Source organism: Ranitomeya variabilis, chromosome 2 (assembly GCF_051348905.1).
Source record: "Ranitomeya variabilis isolate aRanVar5 chromosome 2, aRanVar5.hap1, whole genome shotgun sequence".
In the NCBI taxonomy this organism is placed as follows: domain Eukaryota; kingdom Metazoa; phylum Chordata; class Amphibia; order Anura; family Dendrobatidae; genus Ranitomeya; species Ranitomeya variabilis.
This window is the reverse complement of record NC_135233.1, coordinates 818288271-818308972: the sequence shown is the minus strand read 5'-3', so window position 1 is coordinate 818308972 and position 20702 is coordinate 818288271. Positions and strand designations below refer to the sequence as shown.

Genomic DNA, 20702 nt, shown 5'->3' with positions numbered 1-20702 from the left:
AGCTAAGACATGGGAAGTCCAGGAGCCGCTATAGGTTGGAAGGAGCCACCCTGGAATAGTGAGGTGGGACCGAGAGCACCAAGTGCCAGGTCTGGGAAGCTGCAGTGAAGAGGTACTGGGGGAGCGTGATGGGGGGCTGCAGGACTGTGGACAAACTGCAGAGACATAGAGAGAAGAGTGTACAGTACTCTGAAGCAAAAATTGCAATTGTTAAAGTGATACATGCTTCACAATCCGCAACTGACAAGCCAAAAACTCTGTTCTAAACAGAAGCGGTCTACAAGAAAATTGTGCCTGCTGTTGATCTCTACAGTAAGGGTAAGTGCACACGGCGTCTCTTAGACACCAGTGTACCCGTTAAGTATTTCAAACAAAAGACGTTTCAGGAAAAAAATAGTTTATCTTGAAGCATCATTTTAGGCATTTCTGCTGTCACCATTTGCGATGGCTTTGCCGCTAATGGCTTTTTTTTTTTTTACTTTTTTCTATAATATAGTGAGCGAATTCCACATGAAAGACATGGCACTCGGCCCAATGTTAATCTATGGGGCAGCTCCCATCATCCGTTTTTTTCTCAGCCGTATTATACATTTGAGAGATTTCGCAGCATGCTGCGATTTGCACCGTATTAAGGCTGAGACTCCCCAATGCAAGTCTATGTGTGCAAGAAAAAAACGGATTACACACGGACCATCAGTGTGACTTGCGAGAAATACGCACCGGTGTCCTTTAGAAATGCCGGCAATTCAGGGCGCTGTAATGTAAAATCACACTGACAGGTTAATATAGAATAGATAGAATAAATGTCTACACATAGTATATGCAAACTGCCTCTTCAGAGAAAAGGAGGACTTAACTCTATAGCGCCACCTGTTAGAAGTAGCGATCCTACGAGTCACAATCAACCCTTTATCGAGTCGTGCAATATGACTTAGGATAAAAGCCAAATCAGTATCTCAATTCGCAGACACGTTGTTTTGGGCTGTTGGCCCTCGTCAGTGCGAAACATGAGAACTAATTTGGCTAGGTGAGAGGCTCTGGACTGGGGCCTAAGGGATAAGGTTTCTTCTTGTGGAGAGTGACATACCAGCTCTGGCTTGTCAAGGTAAGGAGGCTTACTCGCTATGCAATGCTCCTGTGGGAAATTTAATATGCAAATTGCCTCTTCAGAGAAAAAGAGGACTTGAATTCTATAGCGCCACCTGTTGGAAGTAGCGATCCTACAAGTCACAATCAACCCTTTAACGAGTCGTGCAATATGACTCTCCACAAGGAAAACCTTACGCCTTAGACCTCAGTCCAGAGCCGCTCACCTAGCCAAATCGGTTCTCATGCTTTGCACTAATGAGGGCCAACAGCCCGAAACACCGTGTCTGCAAATTGAGATACTGATTTGGCTTTTATCCTAAGTCATATTGCAAGACTCGTTGAAAAAAAAAGATCATAAAAAACCATACTGGAATTTGCCAAACTTCATGTTGACAAGCCACAGAGCTTCTGGGAGAATGTCCTATGGACAGATGAGACAAAAATTGAACTTTTTGGCAAGGCACATCAGCGCTATGTTCACAGATGGAAAAATTAAGCATATCAAGAAAAGTACACGGTCCCTACTGTGAAACATGGAGGAGGCTCTGTTATGTTCTGGGGCTGCTTTGCTGCATCTGGTACAGGGTGTCAAGAATCTGTGCAGGGTACAATGAACTCTTAAGACTATCAAGGAATTCTAGAGAGAAATGTGCTGCCCAGTGTCAGAAAGCTTGGTCTCAGTCGCAGGTCATGGGTCTTGCAACAGGATAATGACCCAAAACACACAGCTATAAACACCCAAGAATGGGTAAGAGGAAAACATTGGACTATTCTAAAGTGGCCTTCTGTGAGCCCTGACCTAAATCCTATTGAGTATCTTTGGAAAGAGCTGAAACATGCCGTCTGGAAAAGGCAACCTTCAAACACGAGACAACTGGAGCAGTTTGCTCTTGAGGAGTGGGCCAAAATACCTGTTGAGAGGTGGCAATTAAGGGTACCATCATTTCTGATCTGTCCAGGCCTATTTCATGATTTGTTTTGTTTTTATTCCGTGGAAGCATGGTTGAAGAGCAATGTCTGACTTTCATTTGTTCATTTTCATAGTTCTTTTATTTATTATTACTTTTGTCAGATTCAAGTTATTTCTGTGACCATTGTGAGTTTTTCTGTTATTAAACGAGGGGTACCAACAATTTTGACCATGTGTGTATTTATGGTACTTAAGGCCCCGTCACACATAGCGATTTACCAACGATCACGACCAGCGATACGACCTGGCCGTGATCGTTGGTAAGTCGCTGTGTGATCGTTGGGGAGCTGTCACACAGACAGCTCTCTCCAGCGACCAACGATCAGGGGAACGACTTCAGCATCGTTGAAACTGTCTTCAACGATGTCGAAGTCCCCCTGCAGCACCCGGGTAACCAGGGTAAACATCGGGTTACTAAGCGCAGGACCGCGCTTAGTAACCCGATGTTTACCCTGGTTACCAAAAAAACAAACAAACAGTACATACTCACCATCTGATGTCCGTCAGGTCCCTTGCCGTCTGCTTCCTGCTCTGACTGAGTGCCGCCGTACAGTGAGAGCAGAGCGCAGCGGTGACGTCACTGCTGTGCTGTGCTTTCACTTTCACTTTGCGGCGCTCAGTCAGTGTGGGAAGCAGACGGCAAGGGACCTGACGGACATCAGATGGTGAGTATGTAGTGTTTGTTGTTTTTTACATTTACGCTGGTAACCAGGGTAAACATCGGGTTACTAAGCGCGGCCCTGTGCTTAGTAACCCGATGTGTTATGACCCCAATGGCAGAGGGTCTCAGGAATCAATACCAAGTCTGCAAACACAAAAAACCAGCTCATAGGGCAGTGGTAACTGGGCTGACCATATATCTAATCCTAGCACCACAAATAGAAGTAGCCGGGGAACGTGCCTACGTTGGTTCTAGACGTCTCGCGCCAGCCGGAGAACTAACTAACCCTAGAAGGGAAAAGAAAGACCTTTCTTGCCTCCAGAGAAAAGACCCCAAAAGTTGGATACAAGCCCCCAACAAATAATAACGGTGAGGTAAGAGGAAAAGACAAACATAAGAATGAGCCAGGTATTTAGCAAAGAGAGGCCCACTAGCTAATAGCAGAATATAGTAAGATGACTTATATGGTCAGCAAAAACCCTATTAAAATATCCACACTGGATATTCAAGAACCCCCGAACCGTCTAACGGCCGGGGGGAGAACACCAGCCCCCTAGAGCTTCCAGCAAGGTCAGAAATCACATTTAGTACAAGCTGGACAAAAATAGTAGCAAGCAAGTAACTCAAAAAACAAAGAAGCAAGACTTAGCTTAATTTAGCAAGAGCCAGGGCCAGCAGACAGGAGCAACAGAAGGATCTGATTACAACGATGCCAGGCACTGGACTAAGGATCCAGGAAGTTAATATAGCGACACCCCTGGACTAACGACCCAGGTGAGTGCCAAACAGAAAAAAGACAATCCCAGAGTCATACCACTAGTGACCACAAGAGGGAGCCAAAAAGTCTAATTTACAACACCGATGTTTACCCTGGTTACCAGTGAAGACATCGCTGGATCGGTGTCACACACACCGATTCAGCGATGTCAGCGGGACCTCAACGACCAAAAAACGGTCCAGGCCATTCCGACACGACCAGCGATCTCGCAGCAGGGGCCTGATCGCTGTTACGTGTCACACATAGCGAGATCGCTACTGAGGTCGCTGTTGCGTCACAAAACTTGTGACTCAGCAGCGATCTCGCTAGCGATCTCGCTATGTGTGACGGGGCCTTTACTGTATGTGCTCTAATGAATGAGCCTAAATCCTAGCACTACTATCTAATCTGCAGAGATTGCTAAAAATGCATTCAAGTCTTACTGATTACAGCTTTCCACCATAGACAATATATCAATCACGTATAGAACTGAAAAAATCTCTGGTGTACACTAATCTATGGAAGAAGTTAACAATGAAAGGTCTGTTTTTGCATTTTTTTACCCATAAAGCTCCTTTTAGCTTATTGGAATGCTGAACGAAAAGTGAAAAATACCAGAAATTTGCATAGTTCACAGTCACAGATCAAGTAGGCAAAAGTGTAGCAAAAAGAAAATCCAACATCCTGTAATAAACAAGCATTAACCCCTGCCCGACTGGATGTTTTCCCCTTGGTGCACTTTTGTTTTTTTCTCACATTCATGTAAGTGCCATATCTTTTCTTAAAGGGAACCTGTCAGCAGATTTTGCTGCAATAAGATGCGGCCACTGTCTTTCAGGGCTTATCTACAGCATTCTATAATGCTGTAGATAAGCCCCCAGTCCTACCTGCAAGTGAAGAAAAATAAGTTTTATTATACTCACTCGGGGGGCGGTCCGGTGTGGTCCGATGGGTGTCGCAGGTCCGGGTCCGGCACCTCCCATCTTCTTATGATCGCCGCCCTCCTGCTTCCTCATTGCTCCCTGATATCACGCTCCTACACAGGCGTAATGATTTGCCCTGTTGAGGGCAGAGCAAAGTACTGCAGTGCGCAGGCGCCGGGCCTCTCTGACCTTTCCCAACACCTGCGTACTGCAATACTTTACTCTGCCCTCAACAGGACAAATCATTACGCCTGTGTAGGAGCGTGATATCAGGGAGCAATGAGGAAGCAGGAGGGCAGTGTCGCAAGAAGATGGGAGGAGCCGGACCCGAACCTGCGACACCCATCGGACCACACCGGACCGCCCCCCCCGGGTGAGTATAATATAACTTATTTTTCTACACTTACAGGTCGGACCGGGGGCTTATCTACAGCGTTATAGCATGCTGTAGATAAGCCCTGAAAGACAGTGGCCGCATCTTATAGCGGCAAAATCTGCTGACAGGTTCCCTTTAAGTTGTGAAAAATAATTGAGAAATTTGCAACAACAAAAAAATAGTTTGTATCACCAGTGTATGAAATCTGTAATGTTTTCATTTTTACAGTTTTGGGGAGCTTGTATCTTGTGTGGCAAGTTGCTGTTTTTATTGATACCATTTTGGGGGTACATAGGATGTTTTGATTGCTTCTTAGTGCACTCGTTTTGGTGTAGTTGCAACGACTGAAAAATGCAATTCTGGCTTCACCAATCAGTTCTGTTAATTTTATGTTATGATAAATCAGACTTTTATAGATGCGGTGATATCATAAATGTTTATTTATTTTTCTCTATTTCTTTATTTTTAATTAAAAAAAGAGGGGGGATTCAAGCAGAGCTCAGATCCACTCCCTACTATTAGCGGCAGATGAATGTTGTGTAACACAGCCAGCAGCTGGGAGGTGTGATGCAGGCTCACCTCCTGAACCCGCATTATAAATGGGAACCCAACGTTGGATATACCAGTGTTAGGAAGGGGTTTAAGATGCTTTTAAAACTCAAATTACACTGCAAGAACAGTCAAATGTGATTATGAGTCTACTGTAGTCTTCAGTAGCTCCTAGTAGCTAATTTACACAATTTTTTATTTTCATGCCTGGTTTAGCTAATAAAAGAGCAGATCCGTCCTCATACAATGCTGCTCTTAAATTGGTTTTCCTGGTTTTCCAGGAATACATTTTTAGGTCTATCAAAAAAATAATAAACTAAGCAATTACTTACAGTCTCTCCTACAACAATGCCTTTCCACCGCTTTAGGCTTTGTTGACAGGTTGCGGTGGGAACTAGTGTTGAGGCACTCAAACTTGCATCGGGGTGCTCGAGTAGGCATTGAGTAGCACCTGCGATACTCGATGGATGCGAACCCGTGCACCCCGATGCACTATTAAGTGGAGAGAATGCTTGCTTATCACTAGTGGAGAATCTCAACAAAAGTGCACATGACCACTGCAGCCAATCACTGGGTTCAGTGGGCTCATGCAGTCTACATCAGCAACACCACTAAGCCCAGTGATTGGCTGCAGCAGTGACATGCACTGTAGTCATGATGCTATCAGCTTGTCAACAAGGACCAGACGTGTAAAAGAGAGATGGCGCTTCTGGGAAAGAGGAGGGTAAGGGAGTGATTTTTTTTTTTTTTTTTTTCAACAAATGCAAGCCAAACATCATAAAAAAAATACATTTTGGAAAACCCCTTTAAAGAAGAATATTATGTTACAATCCTGTTTTCTGTTTGCTTGCGTCTACGATTAGCTTACAGCGCATTGTTCTACACAGCTCCCATTGATTGTAATGGCCGGCACAATGTTAGGGTACCGTCACACAGTGCCATTTTCGTCGCTACGACGGCACGATTCGTGACGTTGCAGCGTCGTATGATTATCGCTCCAGCGTCGTATACTGCGGTCACACGTTGCAATACACGGCGCTGGAGCGATAATTTCATGACGTATTTGCGATGTAGAAGCCGTTGGTTACTGTGCGCACATCGTATACGACCTGTGTCACACGATGCAATCATGCCGCCACAGCGGGACACTAGACGAAAGAAAGAAAGTTTCAAATGTTCTGCTACGACGTACGATTCTCAGCGGGGTTCCGGAACGCTGCTGCGTGTCAGACACTACGATATCGTAACGATATCGCTAGAACGTCACGAATCGTGCCGTCGTAGCGATGAAAATGGCACTGTGTGACGGTACCCTTAGGACAGTGTGAAGGGAAACATCAGAAGTGCAGTGCTGTGGCCCTATACCATCATTGTGTTCTGCCTCTACAGATACAGTCGCTAAAGATCAGGAACACCCCATGAATTTTATTAACATTTTTACTGATTTTGTACATATTAAATTTCACAGGATCTTTAATAGTATCTTTCCTTTTGGTCAATCCTGGATATTTTCGCTAATGCATTAACAGTAATTCTTCCCTCCGAGCATCGCTGTAATTGCCCAGGAGTGCTGGCCTTACTATTCTTGTATTTCATGTCACATTAGAGAATGCACTTTCTAGAAAAGATGTCTGCAGTGCGACAGTGACAGGTCGTCTATGCCGCCTGCAGCTGTATCGGTCACAGATCTGGCTAGAGATGCCAGGCACCCAAGCTTCCCACGTGATATGGGCACAATCTTGTGCCTTGGCATTAAATGTTGCCCTGATACATACCGGTTTACGGGTGGGAGTTACTTGTACAGATTGATAAAATTCTGGCTGAACCCGGCTGCTTCTCTTGATCCTTCTTTTCCTCAGTGGTGAAGATGTATCATGGTCAGTCTGGTGGACTTCATCCAAGGGCTTTGTCTCTTCCACACGGGCTCGGGCGTACCTTCGCAAGTGACGAGGGCTTGGCCTGAATCCCTGGCAGAAAATAGGAAGTCTTGATTATATCGCTAGAATAGTGAAAGAGAATACAATCTGCTTACAGGTAACTGGAAACCCACACTAGAGGAGTGAATGCGCACCTCACCCAGGTTAAAGGTATGCAAACATCAGAGTGGAGTTTTCATAAATGGACTGTTGTGTCCCTTTATCTATGGAGGTTCTCACTTATCCTCCCATTTATCAGCACTAATCCCTCTAATAGGGTGGACTAAAAATGGGCAATACTTCATCTGTAGAATGTAAGCCCGCAAGGGCAGGGTCCTCGCCCCTCTGTATCAGTCTGTCATTGTTAGTTTGTTTACTGTAAGTGATATCTGTATTTTGATGTAACCCCTTCTCATGTACAGCACCATGGAATCAATGGTGCTATATAAATAATAATAATAATAATAATAATAATAATAATCTCAGAGACTGATCTGAAGAACATGCTGTGCTACTTTGTGTTCCTCGATTCCTTAAAATGAAACTGAAACCTAATAGCTTTAAAATTTGACCCAATACATTAAATGTGTGGATACAGAAATTCCCTAATTTCCTTCCCCTCTCGGAATAACCCAATTATAGAGCAATACAACAGCAGCGGCTCCTCGCCACCGAATAAATCCATAAACTGTGAGCCGACAGCCTACAAGGAGGACACGAGAAATCGTACTTACTGCGCTTTCCTTCTCTAATATCGGGCTGCTGAAGATCAGAGTTACTATTGTTATATGCCTCACTCTATACAAGCTGAATATTTATAAAAAAAATTTTTGTTTTGGATTGTAAACAAATTAATAACTGTTAAAAATTGTTTCCCATGCATAAGAAGCATAGAAGTGGGTTTATGACATAAAATAATATCCAAGCCTATTCTAACACAAATATATTTATATTACTCTTTTATACAGCACCATTAATTCCACAGCACTTTATAGACATCATCATCACTGTCCCCATTGGGGCTCACAATCTAAATTCCCTATATCAGTATATCTTTGGAATGTGGGAGGAAACCGGAATATCCGAAGGAAACCCACGCAAACACGGGGAGAACATACAAACTCCTTGCAGATGTTGTCCTTGGTGGGTTTTGAAGCCAGGACCCCAGTGCTGCAAAGCAACACTGCTAACCACTGAGCCACCATGAGACCAAGGGTACCCTTGCACTAAATTACCGTACAAGATTGCAAGCCCTAAAATATTCTCCCTTTCCATAAATCAGTGCAACCTAACTATGTCATGACATTTATATAAACTGATATATTCTGCTTGCAGACTTCTTAATAGTTAAGTATGTTGCTGAATATTTCAATAGAAATGGTACAAATAATTTCCCATGACAGTAGGACGTCTGGGCTGAAATACGTGACAATGACCCATATTCTAATGACTTTGGATGGTTAAGAATGAGGAAGTCATTCAATTGTAGTAAATCTAGAAGATATAGTATAGTAAATCTAGACTATATAAATTCCCTCTGCACTTTATGATCTACTTGATGTGGTTATCTATACAGATAAGCTGATAAATGCACATTATAAACATCCAGGCATCTAGTACCGGTGTGAGCTATAATTGTCAACATTTACAAGGTAGATAAAAAGCAATGTCATAAGGACAGCATAACTCCAGATACCTTACCAGCCACTATCACATATGATGGCCAATACAAAAATAGAGCTTCACTAATTCATTACACACAATGTGACACTGGCACTGTGTGTGAGGCAAGATACGTGACACAAAGATTGCGTGATGTGACACCCATAAGTTTCTCTGCAGCATGCTATGTGCTGAGGGGGTTAACTAGCCATTTCAAGGGTTTGGGTTTTTGGTGAGCAGGTGTAAGAGATGGGTGGGACGCCTAATCACCATATCCCCACCTCTAGTGCCAGGTTGGGGGGTTAAATGTCCAGTGACTGTTTGTTTTCTCTGCTGCATGTTTGGAGACAAGGAGGTCTCCAGGCTGGAGCTCCAGTAGGTGCTGAAGTGTGTTGTGTTCCAGAAGGCTGGAGCCATGGTAGAAAGGACTTTTGTATGAGCGGTTTATTTTCACATGTGCCAAAAAAGGCTGCTTTATGTTACTATTTTGCTTTGTGGTTTATGAAGCAATAAACCCGCCACAGACTTTAACGCCAAGTGTTCCTGTGTCTACTACTGCAAGCAGCTGAGTGAGACAACCTACCACAACAAATACCATGAATTCTAGAACGGAGGCAATCCATCTACAAAATCAATTACTAGTACTCCATTGCCCAGAGAATTCAGGTAAAAAATAAGCAATGACTTGAATGGTTGTCCATCCAGAATCCAGCAAGTCTGAGCAAAGGGTCAGGTCCACTGGGCCTGGGAATCCAGATATCCATTGGCGACATCCACCATTAATGTACAGAGAATGAGCACACAACATACATGGAGGGGGCTAAATTACTGACCGAGTCTAAGTGCTGCGGTTGGGGCCCTGTGATGCCCTGGAGATTAGTAAATTACAATATACTGCAATATTACGTTATTTCAGTGTATTATACAAGTGTTCAATAGATCACAGGTTCAAGACCCCAAGGCTGTGTGTACAAGGTGCATATTTTTTCAGTGCAGATGGTCACAAAACCAGAAGTTTCCTCAAGCCAACAAAGTGAATGAGAATCCTGAACTCTTAAGGCCCCGTCTCACATAGCGAGATCGCTAGCGAGATCGCTGCTGAGTCACAAGTTTTGTGACGCAACAGCGACCTCAGTAGCGATCTCGCTATGTGTGACACGTACCAGCGATCAGGCCCCTGCTGTGAGATCGCTGGTCGTGTCGGAATGGCCTGGACATTTTTTTGGTCGTTGAGGTCCCGCTGACATCGCTGAATCAGTGTGTGTGACACCGATCCAGCGATGTCTTCACTGGTAACCAGGGTAAACATCGGGTTACTAAGCGCAGGGCCGCGCTTAGTAACCCGATGTTTACCCTGGTTACCAGCGTAAATGTAAAAAAAAAAAAACCACTACATACTCACCATCTGTTGCCCGTCAGGTCCCTTGGCGTCTGCTTCCTGCTCTGACTGAGCGCCACAAAGTGAGAGCGCAGCAGTGACGTCACCGCTGCGCTCTGCTCTCACTGTACGGCACTCAGAGCAGGAAGCAGACGCCAAGGGACCTGACGGGCAACAGATGGTGAGTATGTACTGTTTTTTTTTTTTTACATTTACGCTGGTAACCAGGGTAAACATCGGGTTACTAAGCGCGGCCCTGCGCTTAGTAACCCGATGTTTACCCTGGTTACCCGGGTGCTGCAGGGGGACTTCGGCATCGTTGAAGACAGTTTCAACGATGCCGAAGTCGTTCCCCTGATCGTTGGTCGCTGGAGAGAGCTGTCTGTGTGACAGCTCCCCAGCGACCACACAGCGACGCTGCAGCGATCAGCATCGTTGTCTGTATCGCTGCAGCGTCGCTGTGTGAGACGGGGCCTTATGCTTAATTGTGAAAGATTAAAATCTGCCGAATGTCGATATCGCCAGCGATCCGTGACGTTGCAGCGACCTGGATAGCGATATCGCTGTATTTGACACGCAGCAGCGATCTGGATCCCGCTGTGAAATTGCTGGTCGCTGCTAGAAGGTCTGCACATTATTTGGTCGCTAGGTCGCCGTGTATCGCCGTGTTTGACAGCAAAAGCGACGATACCAGCGATATTTTACACTGGTAACCAGGGTAAACATCGGGTTGCTAAGCGCAGGGCTGCGCTTAGTAACCCGATGTTTACCCTAGTTACCAGCGTAAAAGTTAAAAAAACAAACAGTACATACTCACCCAGCGTCCCCCAGCCTCTGCTTCCTGACACTAACTGAGCGCCGGCCCTAAACTGAAAGTGAAAGCAACAGCGGTGACGTCACCGCTGTGCTGTTAGGGCCGGAGCTCAGTCAGTGTCAGGAAGCAGAGGCTGGAGGACGCGCTGGTGAGTATGTAGTGTTTGTTTTTTTAACTTTTACGCTGGTAACCAGGGTAAACATCGGGTTACTAAGCGCGGCCCTGCGCTTAGCAACCCGATGTTTACCCTGGTTACCCGAGGACCTCGGCATCGCTGGTCGCTGGAGAGCGGTCTGTGTGACAGCTCTCCAGCGATCAAACAGCGACGCTGCAGCGATCGGCATCGCTGTCGCTATCGCTGCAGCGTCGCTTAGTGTGACGGTACCTTTACTTAAACACACCAGCCTAAACTTAGCATAATTAAAGCAAGATAGGATTAAAGAGGATATTTAACCATAAAAGGAAGTTTGATACAATTTAAATTAAAATCGTATAAACAGAGTAGTACTACCAAACGCAGGAAACAAAGGGGTTTACATAGTAAAAGTATGGCAAAAGGTAAAAGGACAATCCAATGCCTCTCAAATAAAGTGCAAACTAAGTGCTTGAACACACATGCATACCCTGAATAATTCATCAAAAGGTGAGCAAATAATCCAAGGTTTACTAGAATAGAATGTGAAGTCAATATTGATCAAAAAACAATTTTATGTACATATGTCAAACCGTGAATAGTTTGTCAAGGGTTAAATATTTGAAACAGCAAAATGTAATTCAAGACTGCCATGTGGCCAAAGACACTAATGAGATCCAACAACTACTCCAAATGTCCAAAAAATGTGCAACATCCTCATGTGAGGTGGAGGGTAAGTTAGACAAAAAAGAAACCTGAAGTGTCTGCTTGTGCAAATAAACTGCCTACTGTGCATAAAAAGTAAAGTGGCACAGTGCCAGATTAAGCCAATACATACAAAAATATAGGAAAGAATGGACTCGCGACCTTACGCACGTTTCACCTTTTCTTCCTCAGGAGGCGCCTTCTGACGAAGAAAACTTTTTAGCACAACTGTATGTCCCCTTTCTGCTCCTGTTCTTTTATGTATGGAAAAAAATAAACTATTATACTCACTAGGAACATCCATTTGTATTTTTGACAATTAATTTTATTATTGAACACCTACAGTGCTGTTGGTCAATCCAAAAGGTTAATAATCCTGACACCTGAATATTAAAGGGAATCTGTCACCTCATTTTGCCGCTAAAAGCTGCAGCCACCACCATCAGGGGCTTATCTACGGCATTCTCTAATGCTGTAGGTAAGCCCCTGATGTATATATTATACTCACCCAGGGGCAGTCCGGGCAGATGGGCATCGCAGGTCCGGCGCTTCCCATCTTCATACGATGACGTCCTCTTCCTTGGCTCCTGCGCAGGCTTAATTCTCTGCCCTGTTGAGGGCAGAGCAAAGTACTGCAGTGTGCAGGAGCCGGTAAAGGTCAGAGAGGCCCAGCACCTGCGCACTGCAGTACTTTGCTCTGCCGTCAACAGGGCCGACATAGTACACCTGCGCAGGAGCCGTGACAGGAAGCAAAGAAGAGGACGTCTTCGTATGAAGATGGAAGTTGCCAGACCGGACCGGGACCGCCCCTGGGTGAGAATAATATAGGTAATCCAAATAGAAAAGACCCGTTGAAGCATGTAACACGCGAAACGGCCGTAGTCCATTAACCTAACCAGCTTGCTCTGCATCTATCCTGCCCTCTGCAACCATGTCCACAGCACGTTGTTGAAATAAAGGACATAGGCTTTTTATCGGAAGATTTGTGTGGTGCTGTTACTTTCTTTCCTATTTGGATTTCCACATATGTTTTTTAAAGCCAGCACTCCATATTCCGTGGATAACCGATTGGTGGGGTTGTTGACTCAGCTAAATCTACTGGACTCTGCTAAACCCGCTCAAACAGTGAGGACTCACCGGTTTCTTAGTGCCATTCAGCTTTTTTCTTGATTTTTATGGACTATAATATAGGTAAGTTCACACAGGGCGTTTTTGCTGCTTTTTTAATGCTAATTTTTCTGCTTTTCACAGTACAAGCAAAGCCTATGAGATTTCAGAAATCTCATGCATACACATTGGGTGGTCAGTATTTTGTGCTTTGCAGCGTTTTTTCAACGTTTTTCACCCATTGACTTGAATGGATGGTGAAAAAACGCTGCAAATACGCAAGGTTGAATTTTCTTGCAGCGTATTTGCTGCAGAAAAGTCAAGGACAGCCGGATGTGACGTCACACTCGGCTCTGCTACCTCTACATGGCAAGCTGCATGATGCATCCATGCAGCCTGTCATCCAGCAGAGCGGACCCCCTATTCACTTGAATGGGGGGGTCCAACATTACAGTGTTTGACACGCTGTCATATGCATGACAGCGCGGCAAACACCGTTTCTGATCGGCGGGGAAATCATCCAGCTGTCAGAAGACAGTGGGAGCGCTCAGCTGTGATCGGAAGTGTAAACTCACCTCCGATCACTGGTGTCAGCTGATGGGAGCGGTGGATGGGAGTATTCGTCTGCCACTACTGCGCTATAAATAAATTAAAAAAATAAAAAACCCGGCGTGGGTTCCCCCTAATTTTGATAACCAGCCAGAAAAAAACTCACAGCTGGGGGTTGCAACCCCCAGCTGTCAGCTTCAGCAAGGCTAGTTATGAAGAATAGAAGGGTCCTCACGGCTTTTTTTAAAATTATTTACATAATTAAAAAAAAGTGTGGGGTCCCCCCCATTTTTGACAACCAGCTTTGCTAAAGCTCACAGCTGGGGGCTGGTATTCTCATACTTGTAAGGGGCCATTGATATATGCCCCCCAGCCTAAAAATAGCAGCTGCCAAGAAAAAGTGCATCTATTAGATGTGCCAATTCTGGCGCTTTGCCAGGCTCTTCCCACTTGCCCTGTAGAGGTGGCAAGTGGGGTAATAAGGGGTTAATGTCACCTTGCTATTGTAAGGTGACATTAAGCCTGGTTAATAATGGACAGGTGTCAATAAGACACCTATATATTGCTAATCATATAGTAATTAACCCCTTAACCCCCAGGGGTGGTTTGCATGTTAATGTCCGGGCCAATTTTTACTATTCTGACAACTGTCCATTTATGAGGTTATAACTCTGGAACGCTTCAATGGATCCTGACGATTCTTGCATAGTTTTCTCAGGACATATTGTACTTCATGAAAGTGGTAAAATTTATTTGATATTACTTGAGTTTATTTGTGGAAAAAAAAGGAAATTTGGCGAAAATTTAGAAAATTTTGCAATTTTCCAACTTTGAATTTTTATGCCCTTAAATCACAGAGATATGTCACACAAAATACTTAATAAGTAACATTTCCCACATGTCTACTTTACATTAGCACAATTTTTTAAAACCCTAACCCTAAAGGGAAAATGGAAATAAATATATTTTTTTAATTTTATTTTTCCCTAACTAAGAGGGTGATAAAGGGGGGTTTGATTTACTTTTATAGCGTTTTTTTTTTTTTTTTTTTTTTTTAGAGGATTTTTATGATTGGCAGCCGTCACACTCTAAAAGACTATTTTTATCGCAAAAATAGTTTTTGCATCTCCACATTTTGAGAGCTATAATTTTTCCATATTTTGGTCCACAGAGTCATATGAGGTCTTGTTTTTGTGGGACGAGTTGACATTTTTATTGGTACCATTTTCGGGCACGTGACATTTTTTGATCCCTTGTTTTCCAATTTTTGTGAGGCAGAATTACCAAAAATCAGCTATTCATTAATTTCTTTCGGGGGGGGGGCCTTTATACCGTTCCACGTTTGGTTAAATTGATAAAGCAGCTTTATTCTGAGGACTATAACTTTATTTTTTCGCTGATGATGCTGTATTGTGGCTCTTTTTTTGCGAGACAAGATGACGTTTTCGGTGGTACCATGGTTATTTATAGCCGTCTTTTTGATCGCGTTATTCCACTTTTTGTTCGGCGGTATGATAATAAAGTGTCGTCTTTTTTTTTTTTTTACGGTGTTCACTGAAGTTGTTAAGTAGTGGGACAGTTTTATAGGTCGGGTCGTTATGGATGCGGCGATACTAAATATGTGTGCTTTTAGTTTTTTATTATTTAGATAAAGAAAGGTATTTATTGGAACAATATTTTTTTTTCTTTATTTAGGAATTTTTTTTTTTTTTTTTAACCCCTTAATCCCATATGACGTACTATCCCGTCAAGATGACCTGGGACGGGATAGTACGTCATAGCGATAGGCCGCGCTCACGGGGAGAGCGCGGCAGATCACGGCCGGGTGTCAGCTGACTATCGCAGCTGATATCCGGCACTATGTGCCAGGAGCGGTCACGGACCACCCCCAGCACATTAACAAATCAAACATGATCGCAGCGTTCTGGGGCATAGGGAAGCATCGCGCAGGAAGGGGGTTCCCTGTGGGCTTCCCTGAGACCCTCGGTACAAGCGATGTGCTCACCTTGTACCGAGCGTCTCCTCCCTGCAGGCCCCGGATCCAAAATGGCAGTGGGGCTGCATCAGGGTCCTGCAGGGAGGTGGCTTACCAAGCGCCTGCTCTTTTTTTTTGCATATTCCTCACTACTGTTAGTAGTGTGTATGTGCAAAATTGGGGGGCTCTAGCTGTTAAAATAAAGGGTTAAATTGCGGAAAAAACTGGCGTGGGCTCCCACGCAATTTTCTCCACCAGAGTGGGAAAGCCAGTGACTGAGGGCAGATAGTAATAGCCTAGGGAGGTACCATGGTTATAGGACCCCCCCTGGCTAAAAACATCTGCCCCAGCCACCCCAGAAAAGGCACATCTGGAAGATGCGCCTATTCTGGCACTTAGCCTCTCTCTTCCCACCCCCGAGTAGCGGTGGGATATGGGGTAATAAAGGGTTAATGTCACCTTGCTATTGTAAGGTGACATTAAGCCAGGTAAATAATGGAGAGGTGTCAATAAGACACCTATCCATTATTAATCCAATAGTAGTAAATGGTTAATAAAACACACACATTAGTAAAAAAGTATTTTATTGAAATAAAGACACAGGGTGTTGTAATAGTTTATTATACTCTCAATGCAATTGAAGACCTTTGTCACCTGAAACAAAGTTAAAATAAAAAATCAACAATATCCCATACCTTCCGTCGTTCAGTCTTGTCCCACACTTTAAATCCATCTGAAGGGGTTAAATAATTTTACAAGCAGTAGCCTACTAATGCAGCCGCCCCTGCCTGTAAAAACTGGGGAATGAATGGAAAGCAGGGGAATGTAGCTACCTAGACTTGTGGTGCTGCGCCCCCTGCTGGCATAACCTCAGATGAACTCGAGCTTGGGAATTTTTCTGAATTCTACACGATGCTTCCCTGTGCCGTCGGAACGCTGTGATCATCTTTGATCGCAGTGTGCCGGGGTTAATGTGCCGGGAGCAGTCCGTGACCACTCCTGGTACATAGTGCCGGATGTCAGCTGTAATAATCAGCTGACACCCGGCGGCGATCAGCCACGCTCCCCCCGTGAGCGTGGCCGATCGACTATGACGTGCTATCCCGTCACTGGGAAATAAGTTCCAGGTCACCTCAACGGGATAGTACGTTATATGGGATTAAGGGGTTAAAGGGTTAAACACACACACACGCAGAAAAAAGTCTTGACCATCTCTTAACTGTTCTGCCATTCCAAAGTGAAGCCTTCAATCTGTAATAAAAATAAAAAAGCAAAAGTATACTCCCTGATCCGTCGTAGTCCAATACAACGAGTGTCTTACACGTGCACCAATGCCTGCGGCTCACCCACAGAGATGGGCATGCGGTGCGTCTTTCCAGACCACAGCATGTCAATTTATGTAGCGGAGACTGAGCATCTCCTCTGGGTAAATTACCCATACACTTTCATTAGATGCGGTAAAACTGCATTATCTTCCTAACTACATGTGTATTAAATGCAGAAAGCAGCTTACTACGCATGTGTGCTAATTTATATAACGGTGAATCTTGTGACTGAGTGTCTCCGCAACATAAATAGATATGCTGTGGTCTGGAAAGACGCGCCGCATGTCCGTTTATGCAGGGATGCCAGGGGCGTCTTTTAATGCATAGTGGAGATGGGATTTCTTGAAATTCCCTCCACTATACTGTAACACCTGGACGCTGCGGGTTCGATGCTGCGGCTGGCAAATGAGATGAGGATTAGGAGGAACAACACACCAAATCCATGCAGAAATCTCCTGACTACAACTCCAATTGCCTGCTATAAACTCTGAACACTCCGAACAACGCCAAACCAGGAAGTGGTAAGACTATCACTGACAAAGTCAGAAGCAAGGAGGAGAGTTCTTATACCTGCTGGGAGTAAGGAATTCAAAACAACTGATACCAACCAAGACAGAGAACTCCAGGAGTCCAACTAAGCAGTTTAACCCTTGCAGTAGAAGAGCAAAGGAAGCCAGGACTGCTAATAGGATGGTGAAGCCATTCTAACTACCGCAGGAGTATGTGTCACCAGACACTGCAATCATCTGACCCCACTCTGTCGTATTATCCCCGTGACACAAACAGCTCAAAACGTACAAGAAAAAATGTCATAAAAAATATCAGAGACCAACATAGCAGCCCTTCTTTTCAATAACAGTCATACACCTTCTATCCATGTAGTTTATCACTTTCTTAATCTGTTGACCATTAACTTTTGGGGCAGCCCCAACCACAGCCCTCCACTGTTTAGAGAGATGATAGTTTTGCTTCACCTTAAATCTCCTGTTTAAGAAGGGCCCACAAATTCTAAATAGAGTTTAGGTCAGGTGAGAAAGGGGCAATGTGATAATTATTTCATCTTTAACCCCTTTCTGCCATCCAACGTACTATCCCATCGAGGTAACCTGGAACTTAATTCCCAGGGACGGGATACTACGTCAAAGGCGATGAGCCGCACACACGGGGGAGCGCGGCCGATCGCGGCTGGGTGTCAGCTGATTATTACAGCTGACATCCGGTAGCGTTCCGGTGGCATAGGGAAGCATCATGTTGCTCTGAGCGTCTCCTCCCTGCAGGCCCTAGATTCAAGATGGCCGTGGGGGTCCTTCCGGGTCCTGCAGGGAGGTGGCTTGCAAGCCCCTGATGAGAGCAGGCGCCGACAAGCCTCCTGCACTGCTTGTCAGATCGCTGATCTGACACAGTGCTTTGCAAAGTGTCAGATCAGAGATCTGACACTATACAGTGATGTCCCACCCTGTGACATTGTGAAAAAAAAATATTAACATGTGTAAAAACAGTATAAAAAAAAAAAAAATCTAAATAAAGAAAAGAAAATATTGTTCCAATAAAAACATTTATGTAAATAAAAATAAATAATAAAAATAAATAATAAAAGTACACATATTTAGCATAGCCGCGTCTGTCCGTAACGACCTGACCTATAAAACTGTCCCACTAGTTAACCCCTTCAGTGAACACCGTAGGGAAAAAAAAACACGAGACAAAAAACAATGCTTTATCATCATACCGCCGAACAAAAAGTGGAATAACACGCGATCAAAAAGACAAATATAAATAATCATCTTGTCCCGCAAAAAACGAGCCACCATACAGCGTCATCAGTGAAAAAATAAAAAAGTTATAACCCTCAGAATAAAGCGATGCAAAAATATTTTTTTTTTCTATAAAATAGTTTTTATTGTATAAAAAAGCCAAATCATAAAAAAAAATGATATAAATGAGGTATTGCTGTAATCGTACTGACTCGAAGAATAAAATTGCTTTATCAATTTTACCAAACGCGAAACGGTATAAACACCCCCCAAAAGAAATTCATGAATTGCTGGTTTTTGTTCATTCTGCCTAACAAAAAATCGGAATAAAAAGCGGTCAAAAAATGTCATGTGCCCAAAAATGGTACCAATAAAAACGTCAACTTGTCCTGCAAAAAACAAGACCTCACATGACTCTGTGGACCAAAATATGGAAAAATTATAGCTCTCAAAATGTGGTAACGCAAAAAATATTTTTTGCAATAAAAAGTATTTTAGTGTGTGACAGCTGCCAAACATAAAAACCCACTATAAAAACCCGCTATAAATAGTAAATCAAAAACCCCTTTATCACCACCTTAGTTAGGGAAAAATAATAAATAAATAAAAAATGTATTAATTTCCAAGTTCCTATTAGAGCTAGGCAGAGGCGTAGCTAGGGTTTCAACTTAGGGGGGGCGAAACATCTGAGTGGGCCCCTAACCAGCTAACCCTGATTACAGTGACGGTTGCGCACTCTAATTGTGAATATAGGGGAACCTCAGAATATGACCACACTGTCATTGAAAATAAATCTATATACAAAAACGAACGTTGACTTTACCGCCATATTGTGACCATATGCAACTTTGATGGTCACAATACTCTGAGTGCCCCTATAACAATGATGCTTAAGTGCCCACTTAACATTTAATAATGTCCCCTAAGTTCCCCCATGTACTGCTCCATTATACACAGTATGGTGAGCTTAAAGCTTCCCTATACACAGTCTAAGGCCCCCACAGCTCCCCTATACACAGTATGATGTTCTCACTGCTCCTCTTTACACAGTATGAGCCCAATGCTCCCCTATACACAGTATAATGCTGACAGAACTCCACTATAGAAAGTATAATGCCTCCCAGAGCTCCCCTATATACAGTGTAATGGGCCAACAGCTCCCATATGCACAATATGCCTTCACAGTTCCCTATACACAGTATGATTGGCCTGCAGCTCCCTTATACATAGTATGATTGGACCACAGCTCCCTTATACACAGTATGATGGGCCCGCAGCTCCTTTATACACAGTATGATGGGCTTGCAGCTCTCTTATACACAGTGTGATTGGCCCGCAGCTCCCTTATACACAGTGTGATTGGCCCGCAGCTCCCTTATACACAGTATGATGGGCCAGCAGCTCCCTTATACACAGTGTGATAGGCCAGCAGCTCCCTTATACACTGTCTGATGGGCCTGCAGCTCCCGTACAAACAGTATGATGGACTTACAGCTCCCGTATACACTGTCTGATGGGCCCGCAGCTCCCGTATACACAGTATGATGGACTTACAGCTCCCGTATACACTGTCTGATGGGCCCGCAGCTCCCGTATACACAGTATGATGGACTTACAGCTCCCGTATACACTGTCTGATGGGCCCGCAGCTCCCGTATACACAGTATGATGGACTTACAGCTCCCGTATACACTGTCTGATGGGCCCGCAGCTCCCGTATACACAGTATGATGGACTTACAGCTCCCGTATACACTGTCTGATGGGCCTGCAGCTCCCTTATACACAGTATGATGGGCCCGCAGCTCCCTTATACACAGTATGATGGACTTACAGCTCCCGTATACACAGTATGATGGACCCGCAGCTCCCTTATACATAGTATGATTGGCCCGCAGCTCCCGTATACACAGTATGATGGACTTACAGCTCCCTTATACACAGTATGATGGGCCCGCAGCTCCCGTATACATAGTATGATGGACTTACAGCTCCCTTATACACAGTATGATGGACTCACAGCTCCCTGTCATGATTTGGATGCCCCGGTCATTTACTCA

The 20702-nt window shown here is 44.2% G+C and overlaps 1 protein-coding gene across 1 annotated transcript in view; it reads right to left on the bottom strand.

Moving 5' to 3' along the window:
- Positions 1-20702, bottom strand: part of DST (dystonin) — a 745723-nt gene that overhangs the window by 652927 nt on the left and 72094 nt on the right. Inside the window, exon 3 of the mRNA XM_077290007.1 lies at positions 7101-7292. Coding sequence (XP_077146122.1) covers positions 7101-7292 — 192 coding nt within the window. The remainder of the gene's footprint in view (positions 1-7100; positions 7293-20702) is intronic.